The sequence below is a fragment of the Egretta garzetta genome, unplaced genomic scaffold, assembly GCF_000687185.1.
Source record: "Egretta garzetta isolate BGI_Z169 unplaced genomic scaffold, ASM68718v1 scaffold51, whole genome shotgun sequence".
Lineage (NCBI taxonomy): Eukaryota > Metazoa > Chordata > Aves > Pelecaniformes > Ardeidae > Egretta > Egretta garzetta.
Window position 1 is genome coordinate 3,427,374 of NW_009258549.1, and position 14,401 is coordinate 3,441,774.

The 14,401-nt window shown below is 48.1% G+C and overlaps 1 protein-coding gene across 1 annotated transcript in view; it reads left to right on the plus strand.

Annotated features, from left to right (window-relative positions):
- CACNA1I (calcium voltage-gated channel subunit alpha1 I) overlaps window positions 1–14,401 on the plus strand; it is a 169,214-nt gene that overhangs the window by 97,141 nt on the left and 57,672 nt on the right. The window contains exon 4 of the mRNA XM_035903190.1: window positions 1,642–1,739. Coding sequence (XP_035759083.1) covers window positions 1,642–1,739 — 98 coding nt within the window. The remainder of the gene's footprint in view (window positions 1–1,641; window positions 1,740–14,401) is intronic.

Here is a 14,401-nt window from a genome sequence, read left to right on the forward strand (position 1 = left end):
CTCCCTCTGCACTCAGTGTATGTGGAACTGACAGCTCCAGGGAGGTAAATGAATGCCACTGCATTTCAGAGGAAGAATTATTTCATGCAATTACCCTAAAAGTGCATGAGAGAACAGAGTGAAAGGAATGAGGGAGAGAAAGAAAGAGTATGAGAGAGAATAATCACAACACTTCGACAGGTTTACCCCGTTGTGTTTGAAAATCTATCACTCTGACGAGTCCCTTTTGTGAAAGGTGTAGACAGATAACTAGACATTTGCTCTTCAAGGTCCTTTCCAGCAAAGAGGGTGATGGTTGGAAGGATCAGTCCATCTCACTCAAGTCCTCTCCCTGATATTTCTCACAGGCTGCCTGTGCTCCATTTCCCTATCGATGTCTCACGTAGCCTCTCCAATTCACTCTTTGGTCATTCCTGGGCAGAGGGATTTGGGTGTACTTCAAGCTCCTGGACTATTGACTTATAAATGGTGATGGTTTTGCTTTAAGAAGGGGTGCAGTAACAAAAGTCTGTGTTCCCCTGTTCCCTCCCCATCTCTTAAGCATGTTGGAAGGAAAAGGGAGCTTTTTGTAGCTTCATTATTCACATCTGAGCAGAGATTCAGGAGAAGCAGTTCCTGTCCTGACTCTGCTGCTCTTTCACCTACCAATTTTGTCACCCTCGTGATGCCCTCTGTGCATCCAGGGTCACCCCAGGGAAGCTGGTGTCTTCCCGGAGGCTTCGTGCACCTAAACCATACAAAATGCTTCGAGATCCTCAGGTGGAAGTTGCTGGGCAGGGTAAATGGTCAGTATAATCCAGTTTCTCGCCGTGCTTTCCAAGAGGCAGGCAGGTTCCTGGACGTTTGCCACACTGGGCTAAGGGATGCTGGGCCAGGTCACTTTTTTTCACCTGCACCTGCTGCTCTTGCAGCAAAGCCAACATGTTAGTCATAGCTATTTGCACTTTGAGGTTATTTAGGGAGCATGCTGTTGGGTTAGGAAAGCTAAGGTCTAGCATATGTCCTAAAATTAGGCTTTTCCCCTTTTGGTTGGTGTCAGAAAGGAGTGATTCACAGCTATGGGAGAAGCCTTCCCACCTAGCCAAAGAACTTACCACTTTAAGTAGAGAGTTTGCTTCTACGTGAGGTAAAACGGGTTAGCTGAAGCTGCCTCCAGGTACATCATCCTGCACTGTGAGATGAGGGGAACGTGAGGAGCACCCTGCTGTGCTGCAGGTGATGCTCAGCAGACCTGGCTATGCAGCCCCCCTCCTCCTGGCCTCGTGGGAAATGTCCACCCTGTGTGCGTGCCCTTGCCAGGAGCACATGCTCCTCATTGAGGCATCTTCCTGCATCTCCTTTCCCTCCAGGTGGTTGTGGCAGGTAAGTGTTGTTGCAGCTCCTGGCCTTGCGTCCTCATGGCACGCTCTCACCACTCACTGCCTTGCTGCCGTCCCATGGACAGGCTGTGTTTTCTGCACAGGGGAGCTGTGAGCTCCAGTCCTGCTCCCAGAGGCTTCAGCTTTGCTCCCAAAGACTCAGGCTTCATCCCCATGGCTTCTAGAAATGCACCAGTGAAGAAAAAATGACTCTGTGACTCAAGCCAAGATTTTGGATTCTTTTAAACTTTCTTTCCCCCCCCCTCTCTCTCCCCTTCTGCAGGATGGTGGAGTACTCTCTGGATCTCCAAAACATTAACTTGTCTGCAATCCGCACTGTCCGTGTCCTGAGACCCCTGAAAGCTATCAACCGTGTGCCTAGTAAGTTGTGCTTCCCTCTCACACCTGCTCAGCTTGGGCTGTGGGGAATACATGATCAGTGAGGATGTGCATGGTGGTGTTTCCCAGGCTATGTTCAGGTGCAAACTGAGTGGAGGCTGCTGTGTGGTGTGTGCAAGCTTTTCCCCATCATGGGTCCAAGAGGTGTTGTTGGATGGGCAGGAAAACTATAGTCTCCCAGCATATCTGCCCTGGTCATCATTCATGCAGGGCCGTGCTCATGGCTCAGGAGCTGAAGCTGAACAATGTGCAATAAAGGAAACGTTTTTTTCTCACTGTTACTGAAGGACATCGCAGGTTTGACAACACCTGCAGCCTCAAAAAGGGACGTGTGTGAGGTCTGGAGAGGGGTGAGCTGGGTGGAAGCAGGGAGAATTGGTTTGCTCAGGCTTTCACACGCTCTTCTAGATCCTCTCATCTGAAAATTTTTCACACCATTACAGCTTAGGGCCATGTAGCACTGGCTATTTTGTCTCTCCTCCTCACCCTGTGCTTTGTACTGCCTCCTTTGTGCCGGCTATCCCCGCTGCGAGCTGGCGTGTGTGTATGAGCCAGGCTGAGCGCTGCTGGGCATCGGGCTGCCGGGGGCTGCGTGCGAGCCTGGATGTGTCAGCGGCTGAACTGCTGCTCGCTGGCACAGTTCGGGTCTGAGACGCCTTCCCCAGCTCAGGTCTGCAGGCAAACCAGAGAGGTGCGGCAGCCCTGGGGCACGTGCCATGCACACACGCTGCTCCCGCCTGTTCTGCGCTGGTGGCCCCTCCACAGCCCTCGCCTCTTCCCTTCCCAGAGGATGGGAACAAGACCGGCCTCTTTGCCATGCTTTGCAGCTTTTATTGGCACTGAACTGTTTCTTCCCTCTTCTTCCCTTCCTCTGCTTCTTTTTTTTCTTTTTTTTTCCACTCACGTTAGTGTTGTTCTACCTGCAACCATGGAGCAAGTAAGCAGGCGTTGCCATCGCTATCTAACTGCAGGAAACATCGATGGAGGTGGCTCAGGCTTCGCAGTGGTTGTATCCAGGTGGATGGAAGTGAAACAGTGGGCTGGCTGCATGCTGTTGGGGTTGGGGGGTTGCAAGAGCACTGAACTCGGTCCGCTGTGTCACCTCAATGTTTCTGGCTGTCCCCTGTGCAAAGGCAGCAGCTGCCACATGCAGCCCTGTGGCACTTTAAGAGTGTTTTCCACAAGTTTTTCTGTCTTGCAGAATGGCAGGACGTGTCTTTGCTCTTCCCCATAATCCCCCTAATCAGGCTGTCTGCAGTGGCTAAGACCTTGCCAGGCTTTCCTAATCCTTCTCTTGAGCTCAGATGCTCCTTTTTCTTTTCCAGATCTGAGGAAGTTTGCATAGTCTACATCATATGTTTTTCCTTGTGCCAAAATCACTTTCACAATGCCACCTATTTCTTGAACGTGCTATGGAGGTGGATTTCAGGGTCTCTGGCTCCACAAAAAGCCCTTCTAGAAAGGGGTCTTGTCCCTTCTTCTGGATTTATTTTTTTATCTCTGGACAATAGCCAGGGACAGAGGGTGCTGAAAGGTGCACTGGAGGAACTGAGGCACAGTCCTGTGTGCCCAGTGTGTCAGGAGGGTGATAAAGATCGTTGGCAAAACCAAACTTTTGGCTATCAGCTGTCAGCAGAACAACTTCCCCAGCTTGCCTCCATCTTTCTGCCCCTTTTCCAGAGAGGAGAGGGCTAGGAGCCAGCGACAGTCCCGGCTGTGGGTGTGCACTGAGAGGGGGGATTTCTTCTGCATGGAGGTGGCCTGGAGGTTGTGCATGGCAAGCTTGCCCCTTCCATCAAGCGTACGGCCGGCTGCATGAGGGCAGCACCCTCCTTGTGTCACGCAGCCCCCTTTCCTCTCTGCTTCATAAGGAGCCTCGTCAGTCTGTGCTTGCAGACCACTTTGAGGCTGATCCCTGTTATCAGGGTAGACTTAACCTTGGTGGTGAGTGGGAACATCTTGAACGGTATCCAGTTGACATCTGCCATGCTAATTGCTGGAGACCAGTGGTCAGGAGCAAAGCTTGACTGACAAAAAGCCAGGGCCTTGTTTTATTCCTGTTTATCTCCTGGAATAGCTGGAGTCGCTCCCCTGCCAGCAGGAGCTGCCCCAGGGAGGAGCGGTGTGAGTGGCATCAGAACTGGCCCACCACGGACCCGCTCGGTCCATGTGGAGGCACCAGGGATGCTTTTGGCCATCTCACCTGACCTTTGCAGAGCACAGGCTGTTGAATTTCCCCTGACTGTCCCGGCCATGATGCTGCCTGTCTGCTCCTTTTTCAGTATAAAACTTTACCCGTATGAAATTGAGGCTGTTTTAAATTCCACTCGGTGGTTAAACCTTTATGTATCTTTCTTGCTACATAAATCTGTGGTTATGCATAGAGAACGTTTTGGAAGAAAGACATCCTGCCATTAATTAAAAAAACAAACCCCAGATTCCCTGGGAGAAGCAGCACTGACTTGAGGGTTGAAAACTGGCGAAGAGGCTGTAAACAAAGGCTGGTGATAAATGGGAATGAGTTGTGTTGGAAGAAGGTGCCTAGTGGGGTACAGCAAACATAATTAATGGGAACTTTGGCCACAAATCTTTTTTTAATGTCTTTTTAAAGTTCTTCATTACCGATCTGAAGCAAGAGGGAAGTCTATTAGTGAGATGTACTGATGATACGAAGCTGGAGGAGTTGCAGGTGCTAGCAAAGAAAGAGTGGAGTAACACAGCGGGAGGCAGAGGGAGTCTGAGGTCTTGGTGGGAGCGTGAGATATTTGGGGAGGGGCAGGGGGTTTAATCTCAAGGGCAGATATTTGGCCGTGTTCAGAAAGCTGCAGTGGGACAATGTGGCCCAGTGTTCACCAGTGGATATTTCAAAGGCTTCCACGTGGGCACCCAGGTAGGGACCAATTTTCACAGAGGAGTCCGGCCGCGTGGACTGAATAATGGCAGTTTATTATCAGGGGAATGGACAAAGTGATTAGGAACCTGAGTGATTACTGTATGAGCGGAAGAGTGCTGAAGTGGTCTGTCTGGGTAGATTATTTGGTGCCCAGAGAACAGTAACACTCTAATAATCAGTCGGTGTTTGAAAAGTCCACGTACTGAAATGAGAAACTTCTGGAGAAATTTGAGAGAAATTTCATACTATGTGAAGCAAAAAAAGAAGCTATGCCAGAAAATTAGGAGGGAGGAAATTCAGAATTACTCTAAGGAAACAATGGGAACGCGGTAGAGGGAAAACTGTCACCTGTTAAATAAGTTAAATAAACTTATTTTATATTCTTGGCAGGTGGTCAAGGCTGAAGCTTAAAAGCCCAAATTGGATATGTCTAAATTCTGCTTACCTGTGTTCATCCTTAACGTGTTACAGAGAGCCCTTCCTTACAGTGAGACTCGTGAGGCTTTGAAACAACATCTCACAAGGAGCTGCCAAATGCTATTTGTGTGCGCCCTACGCATTATGTATAGTGTAAAGGACATGTAGGCTCTCCTACCTGAGTCAGAAGAGGAAAAGGACATCCGTTGTAGTCAAAAGGTGGCAGATGCCCATTAAGGATGAAGTTCTTCACCCAGTTTGTAATTAGGCTGTAAAAGTTGCTGCCAGGGGAAGTCCTTCCAGCCCCAAATCAAGTAAGAGGCGCTGTGTGAGTGAAGTAAGTAAAATGGCATTGCCCAAGGGACCAGAGCTCATGTGGAGACACTTCTAGATTTCAAATCTCCTTGCTTCAGGTTTAGAGGTGATCTTTAGCTACTGGTTACCAGCAACTGCTTGCATTTCTTGCAGTTCTTGGCAGGATGTGCTACTGACCATTTTTTTAGTCTGGAGAAGAGGAGGCTGAGGGGAGACCTTATCACCCTCTACAACTACCTGAAAGGAGGCTGTAGCGAGGTGGGGGTCGGCCTCTTCTCCCTGGTAACGGGTGATAGGTTGAGGGAAAATGGTCTGAAGTTGTGCCAGGGCAGGTTTAGGTTAAACATTAGGAAAAATTTCTTCACAGAAAGGGTTGTCAGGCTCTGGAATGGGCTGCCCAGGGAGGTGGTGGAGTCCCCATCCCTGGAGGTATTTAAAAGAAGGGTAGGTGAGGTGCTTAGGGACATGGTTTAGTGGTGGGATGGCAGAGTTAGGTTAACGGTTGGACTTGATGTCTTAGAGGTCTTTTCCAACCTAGGCAATTCTATGATTTTGGATTTCACTTCTGGATGAAGAAGTCTGTGGCTCTGGCCCGGCCTGATTGTTCCTCTATTCGCGTGTCATCTTTGAAGTGTACTAGGGAAAACATTAGGCGCCCTAGTTTTGTCATACGTATCGCACGCCTTCATTAGTATTCCTGCTCATCTCTTGCATTCCTGACTGCAGCCCTAGGAACACTGCCTTTTGGGGTTTTGTTTGAAAATACATTAAACAAAAAATTAGAGATTGGCCTATGGTCCCATTACCATGTGATTCAACTCCATGGCGGTGAATGGGTGTGACAAGCCCTGAGAGTCACCAAACAAGTGTAAAGAGGAAAAAAAAAAAAAATCCCCTCTAGATCTCTGTCAGCGGTAGTCGCTTTCTGCTCTGGGCATTTCTGTGTCCGGGGCTTGGGGTGAAATTCAGCATCTGTTGGTTGTTGTTTTCCTTTTGCAATTGTGTGGCAGGTTGCTAGGTGAAACATTGCTGTTTCTGCTAGCTCTTTCATCCCTTCTTCTCATGGCAAGGCACAAGGGTTTTTTTTTGGGGGGGAGGCTGGTTTTGTTTTATTCCTTCCTGCTTTTGAGCAGGGAGTCTGTAGTGTCAGTTCTGATCGTTTGAATTTCTTTCGCTTCTGTTACTACGTTTTTTTTTGACATGGGAGCGGAAAATGTTTCTTCAGTTTGCTCTTTCTTGTCGCGTTGGTCTTATGTAAGAAGAATCCTTGCATTGTGTTTGATGTCTTCCAGTTTCCACTTACCATTTAGTAACTGATTCGTCATTGGGAAGCAGATTACTTCAGCTGAGCACACCGTACGGAAGGGAAGGAGTCTGTTGCAGAGTGTTGCATAGCAACTTTATTGAATAGGAAGTGTATACATGTGCTAATACTTGGTGTGTAAGTGCAGTAATAGTTACGTGGAGGTATAGGTATTAGAAATATAATGTTATATTCTTATTACTAGCCGTGCAGGAAATAGAATTTCAGATTTGTGGGAATTTCTGCTCTTTCTAAATGTGTTTTTTCTCAGTCAGAACAAAACCAAGCATTTCCCATCCATTTTAATATGGTTTTATTCTGCCTAATTTTAGGTGGTTTGTTTGGCTTTTTGATTTTTTTTTCCTATAATTTGTCATGACAAAGGCGTTTAAAAAACAAAAAACCTCAGCCGTGCCATTCTAGTATAAAAATGCTTTCCTCTCCTCTTGTCCTCCTTTTCTTTTTGCTAAATGATGTTTCAATAACTAGCACAACACTGAAGCATTTCCATTTCAATGAAATAGCATTTTTTGCTGGTAAAAATGCTGTGTAGGAAAATCTTGGTCTAGCTCTATTTTTCTTTATTAATTGTTGTTATTATAGCAGCTCCCTGGGTCCAAGTAGACTGGAGTTTTCTACTTCTATGGATCTCAAGGAAATAAACCACGGCTCCTTAGTTTAATCTTTCTCATGTTTCAGACCAGGCGAGTGAGACTTGGGTGAGCATCGCCAGTGGACTCGGGAGTACAACTGACACCCCCTAACTCTTAGCCCTGCCTTCAGCTCACCAGACCAAAGCACCAACACCAAAACAGTCTGCAGCAGCTGAACCCTGGAATGGGAAAAGCAGATGTTTAGTATTTATATGCCTGCCTTAAATCTGTATTCCACACCAAGCTACCTGGGTTCGGTGCTGTGGCAGCGCCTAAGACAGAGTGGTCTGGCTATGAAGCCCACACTTGGCACGGGGGGGAAAGTGATGACATTTACTTCTCTAAATGTGTTTTTGAAGAACTAATTTCACTGATGAGCGTGTGTGAAATTAGCTTCTAACTGAGATATATTAGGCTGTAAAACAGTCTCATTTACAGTTAGATCAGACAAAAAGCAAGCGTGTTTGACAGGCACAGTCCTGCCCTAGCAGTTGGAAATGCAAAGGGATTATGATATTCCTCTTCTAAGGCCTCCCCCAACAGGGTCTTCGCTTCAGATGTCTCAGCCTTTCTGAAAGACGACTGTCACTTGCTTGTTCTCTTCCAACACTGATCCCCTTTCAGAAATGTACTCTTCCATTTGACTCTTTTGGAAGTACATTTTTTCCCCTCACAGCTTTATTTGTGAAGCCAGAGCTGGAACTCAGATATTGTTGTATTTTCCAAATATTTAAACTTACCCCATCCACAGTTCTTTGTATAAGCTGCTCTGTAAATATTTGTTATTGCACCTCAGTGGCACACAAACTGTGTTTAAAACCACGTGCAAATGTGTACACACACAGATTTATCCCCGCACAGCCACAGTCCTGAGCAGGTTAGTGCAGGGACAGGAGTGATGTTCTCTCACGGCATCCATACACAAAAGTTAAGAGGTCAAAAAGCCCTTTTCATTCCCTGGTTGGGCTATGTGTGACTCAAATGCATCCACAGACGAAGCTGCCAGCTTTCTGCAGGCTCTGTTCCAGGCAGGCGGGCAGTGAAAGGATGGAGAAAAGCCGACAGGGGATGGACTCGACTGACGGGGTCAAGTTCAGTCTATACCCTCCCTTCCCAGCCCAATCTCCCAGCCAAGTGGAGCGAAGCACTGGAGAGAGCAATGTGATTTATGCCCGGAGCAGGCCATTAAAGGATGCCTTGCCTCGGAGAGGGGGGCAGATCGGAGATGGAAATGTAACTCAGAGTTGCACTTTCCTGTGTGTGCAGCTCTTTATCAAGTCAGTCGAGCCCTAAATCAGATGGGTATGTTCAGGGTTCGGGGAGGGGAGCGGAGCAGCCTGAGGATCAATAGAGAGGAGAGCAGAGGAGGAGCGGGGCTCAAAGGAGAGGTGCACGGGAGGCAAGGAGCAGGGTTTGCCAGCACGTGAAGGTGTCGTGATGCACCTCTGTGCGTAGGATTAATGCAGAGGAAGCAGGGGTGGAGGGAGGGAGAGAAGGGGTGGAAAACAGAACCGAAACAAGGGCAAGGACTATGAAGAAAGTCTATTGACTCTCAGAGAAATACGCTGGATGGGTTTGCAAATCAGTGCTTCTCTGGGGCTTTTTAACAAACTGGGCGGGCTGCAACAGACCCATATCTTGTAGTGCTGGAGGAAGCCTTCAGTCCCCAGAGACAGGCTCCAATTTTATTAACTTGTCTGATCTCAGTGCTGTTATCCATGTGCGTTCCACAGCGTGCAATATATTGCCACGTGCTTAAATGGGTAATCAAAGTAAATTTGGGAGGAAAACCCCAAAACAAAACAGAACGAAAATTATATCCTTGTGTTGGTGTAGCACCATGGCAGGGAGCTGGGGAAGACTGAAGTGCAGGAAATGTACACCCGGTAGTGCCTTGTTTTGTACCATACATTCCTCAGTCCCATTTTCTGTGGTCACAGATCATGGGAGAAAGTAATCTTTTCCTCTCTGAACGAGTCTGCTTGATTTCGCTATTGTAAACAAGTATTCAAAAGTCACAAATTGTGTGCTTGTAGGTTGTCACATGGGTTTAAAACCATGAGATTTGAAAAAGGAAAAGGAGAAAAGAAATCACAGATTATTTTTATTTTTCCCATGGCTTTTAGACCTTTAGACCTGTGACTTAAATCTTGTAGTTCTCGTTTTTCCCCCATAGTAGTGAGGAATAGAAACAACTTCTCTTTTTTTTTTTTTTTTTTAACTGTGAACCAAGATTGTCAAGTCATAGCAAGATTTCACGCCTGAAGGTTTATGCCACACATCCCAAGACTCCCGATAAAAATCACAAGAGTTAGCAACAACACTTCGGAGTTTGTGTTATTGGAAGTAAAGCAAGCCTGGAAAAAAACCCACACCACCACCACCACCAAAACCAGTCATAAAGAGACCTTCGCTGGAATCTTTATTTCTCCCTTCTCCTCTAGGGGAACGTGCGCAGCCAGAATTTAAAAAATGCTCAGCACCTTGCAGCTCCCATTGTGGCAATTCTGCTGCCTGTTCAAACAGGCTCAGCCTCCAGTGTACAGAGCACTCTCGAAAGCCCAGCCACGTATTTTGCTGCCTAAATGGGAGCTGAGCTGTTTTGCAAAATCTGTCCTGTGGGACCTATCAAGCAATGGATACCATGGAAATGTGAGCAATAATGACAGTGTATTATGGGGTGAAAGATAATGTCAGATTACACTAATGCAAATCACACTTTGTGTGTGTGGGCAGGGCAATTTACAACCATAACCTTAAATTTCTCCATCTTTGTGTATTTCGGGCCCGATTCTCCTTTTCACACACATTTCACCTAACGTCACATCACTGCCTGCAGTAGAAAGAAGCATGATTCATGCCAGTGACAGCAAGAGGAAATTAGCTCCCTTAAATCTTAACCAGAAGTTGCATTAACACTGATTTACATAATATTTTGCATTATTCTGTCCTACTTACACAGCACTAGAGATGTGTAAAGAACTTAAGGGTATTTATAGATGGAGGCAAGTGGCTTGCAGCCACGGCACTGGAGTTACCTCTTGCCCCTGGTGTTGGGTGACCCCCTGTGATTCTGAAAGAAAAGCTGGCGCTGTATGTTTTTAACAGAGTTTTCACCAAAAGCGAATGCAGTCATCATCACAGTGATAAATGGGGGAAAAAATGAGATGATCAGTGAATGAACAACAGTAGCAGGTGGTAGTAGGTGTTGCTTATTAGATGTTCAGTATTAGAAAAAAGAACAGAATGACAGCAAGCCCCCAGAGAAACACCTCTCAGAAATAATCTGACACCTGGCATCGCTCTCCAAGACGAGGTTACCTAACAGCCCGAAGCCTGAGAAGGGTTAATGGGGTGAGAGAGTGAAGAAGGGGGCTCCTGACTGGACCTTTGCCTGGTCCGTTTCTGCTCATGTCACAGGTTGTGGCTACCAACCGTGCCTTGGTGGCACAATACTGAATGTGAGTGCCAGTGGTGGATGAGCTCTCTCTTGCTATTTGTGGACCTTAGCTGGGCTCACAGCATCCCTAATAGTGTGCAGCCCCCTGCAGAGCTGAGGTGTCTCCTCTTTGGATCACAGCAAAGCTTGGACTGAGGCCTCTCTTTTTCCAGAGGGGTCAGCATTTAGGTGTCCAGGGAAATGTGCTGGATTTTGCCCTCATTCTTGAGGCCGCTGTAACCCTAGGGTCAGGTCTGCAATTAGGAAGCCTCGTGTCTGGGCTTGATTCTTCAAAGCACCTGGCAGCTCCACCTGGCATGGCTCTGATTTCAGGTCCCTCTGTAGGGCTGGTGAGGCTCCAGCCCATCAGGGAAGAACTGTGTGCTAGATCTTGTGCACCTTGGACAAAGCTGAGAAATAGGAGAGCTTGGGACTGAGCTGACTCTCCAGGGTCTCTTCAGACCACCTATGTTCTGTGAAAGGCTTGGAAGGTGAAACCAGGGTCTGACCCTTCAAGCCACAGTTCATTTTTGGCATTATTTATGATCTGCTGAGAAGATAATTTTCCCTGACCTCGGTGTGTATTTCCCTTAGCATCCTCCAAGAGGTTGGTTTTGAGATTTTTTTGGGGGGCGTGGGGTGGGGGGGGTGGATTTTTTTGCTTTTAATGTCTTGATATTCTCTAAAAAATCCTTTATAAAGGGATCTTGGCTACCCTGTGATGGAAGCTGGGCCTGTTTCTCTGTAGGATTTACTGCAGGTCTCCAGCAAAGAAATGTGGCAATAACTACTTGTGGCGTGAGCCAGGCCAGGGCTCTGTGGGACTTGTTGCTCTATACCACACTAAAGGGAATTATGATTTTCAAGGTTGCTGACACTTGTGTATTCAAAGTCTTGCTAAGAGGGGCCTATTTCCTTGATGTGCGTATGGTGTTTAATGGACAGGTAGGAAGGAAAGCTCTGGGGGATTCTGAATATTGAGGTTCAGCCCCGGCTCTGGCTCCTGAGCCCCCTTGGGCAGTGTGCTGAGCATCGCAGTTGTGCAGTGCCCACATGTCTGTGTTCTCTCCTTCGCCCCCAAGGAAACCAGCACATCGCGGGTTTTGTTTGTGCTCTCTTTTTGGTGGTTGTCTGAGCTCAGCGTGTGTTGGGGGGTGTTGTAAGTGGTGTATTTTTTTACCTCTTCTTCCTTTTCTTTTTGATGCTCGTGTTGCCCTGACCTGATCCACCAAAGGTAAGTGCCTTGCTCTCAAAGTGAAAAGCAGTGAGGTCTGTTCCAGTCCCTGTCTCCCAAGGGAATTGTTTCCACAGCCTTGGAGCAAACTCGAGAGAGGTCTTCCTCTTACCTTGGTACACTTTAAACCTACTCTGGAGAGCTCTGTTGTCCCAGCAGGGTGAAGCTCTGACCAACAGTTTTTTTTTTTTTCTGGAGCTTCTTTTGGCTACCTCAGGCTTAAGCTGAGGAGCACTTTGAAAGTAAGGACCGAGGACACTTAATGCTTGAACTCGATTCAGTATCCTGAGGGAAGTCACTGCACTGAGGCGAGGCTTGATGTGCCCGTGCTACTGAGGAAATGAGCAATAGCCTTTTTGTACTGGCTGAAGCTTTCTAAGTGCTGGAAATGTCATGCTTTGATATTTTCTGTGTCTGTGGTCAAGCTGAGGAGTGACAAAGATTTGGATAATTGGAGGTTAGGTCATCAACAAACAGGCTGAGCTGGATGAGGTGTCTGAGCCAGTCGGAGATGCTAGAAAGCTTTGCTTGTTGGCAAGAGGGGGAGGTGGTGAGGAACCGAGTGGTGCTCCTAAACTACAGATCATGCTGACAACCTGCAAGTGCAAAACCCCCAACCCTGAATCTATCCCACAAATGCTCTGGGAACCTGACAAGAGAGGTCAGTGAAAAGACACTGGTTACCTCTGAATGAGGCTAGTGTTTCACATCTGTGTCTGGGGCAGGTTTTCCTTAGCAGTAGAGCTGGTTTAAGAGCTCTCGCTACCCCGTACTGTCAGCTGGACCTGTTTTTCTATGAGGTTCATTTAATCTGAGTCGGGCCAGCCATCTGGACATGCTCTCTCTTGCATTGGTGCAAGGCAAGGGGTGACGGTCTGCAACGTGAGTGAGGTTGGCTTTGCAGCTTGAGGAGAAGGCATTTGGAGCTGCACGCTGGCTGTTCCAGCTGAGCTCCTCTCGCTTACACCTGTGTTTGCAGGAGAGGCCTCGGTTAAGAGGAACGCAGCAAAGCGAAAAAGACCTGGATGGCAAAGGAAGCTCTAGGTTATAATAACGATGAACTCGGCAGTGCATCTGCTGTTGTGCACACAGCTGATGGGTTTCTCTTTGCAGTAGTTTGGCTCCACATTTCAGCTAATGCAAATGAATGCAATGTGTGAAATGACAGCTAAGCCTTGGATCAGCAGGAGATCAGTGAGGAGGGCCACAAGTTGGAGCACCGGCTTGCACTGTGCACACAGGCAGAGATTATTTTAACTACAGGGTTTTGGCCATGAAAAAGAAAAAAGGTGCAGCTCTCCCTGTTGTGCTCTCTACACAAATAACCATCTATCTGCTGGAAGGGTTCCTCAGTTCTGAAAATTCCCACGAAGAAACAAGCACAGGAACATCCTGCCAACCCCCATGCTGGTTGGGGGGACTGCCATGTGTCCTGGGGCAGGGGAGGAAAGAAAGAAGGCTTGCTCGGACAAGCGGCCTGGCTGAGGGACAGAACAATGCTTCAGTCTCTGCGCTCTGCAAAACGTCCTGCCAGCTACAGTCGCAAATGCTGATGGGGAAGGGATTTGCTTTTGCTCCAGTTAAAATGCCAATTGGTGGCTTATCCCATGATGCAGCTAAAGATGGGTGCTGAGAATTATGTTCTCTTCCATCTGGTTTACTCTAAGCAAAGGAACAATTGCCTCAAACCGCTGTCTCCTTTTGGCTCTGCACATGTTAGCTTTGTCCCTCACCGTAGAGCTGGAGAGGACTCAAAAGCCTCAGAGGTGGGTGAGAGAGAAGAAACCAGAAAGAACAGGGTTTCTCACCCTCTCCTGGGCCAGTCCCCCTGTTCAGATCTCGGGGTGATTAGTGCTAGGAGTGGATCAGCTCAGCTGTTGGTCCTCGCTCTTGGAAAGAGGCAGGCGGAGAGAAGGCGAAATGGCAGAGTGATGTGAGCAGGAGCAGGGGGTGGTAGAGCCTCCAGGCAGACCTGCACTGGCTGTCTCCTGCTGCCTCCAGCTCACCTCCTCCCCAGCCCTGCCCCGGCTGCTCCTTGCCGCCGCCACGCTTTCCCCGGGGCTGGCACGTGCCGGGCGAGTCTGCTTAGCCCTGACAGCCAGGCTAATCAGGGGTGATGGCAAGTGTCTGGAGGGAGCTATGGTCACTGTAGTGTCTGCAGAGTTTGTCAGGAAGGACCTCTGGATGCCGCCGGGACAAGGCAGAGGATTTGCTCTGCCTGAACCCAGGAGGGAGTTCAGCGACTTTCCCTTGTCTTTTGGCTTTGCTCAGCCCTGTGCTTCCCTCTGGCAGCTTGCTCCCTGGCACTCCTCTCACCCTTCCGCCACTTCTCATCCCTGTGAATGTACTCATCTCCCCCCCCCCCCCCCCTCCCGCTTTCTGCGTTTGGT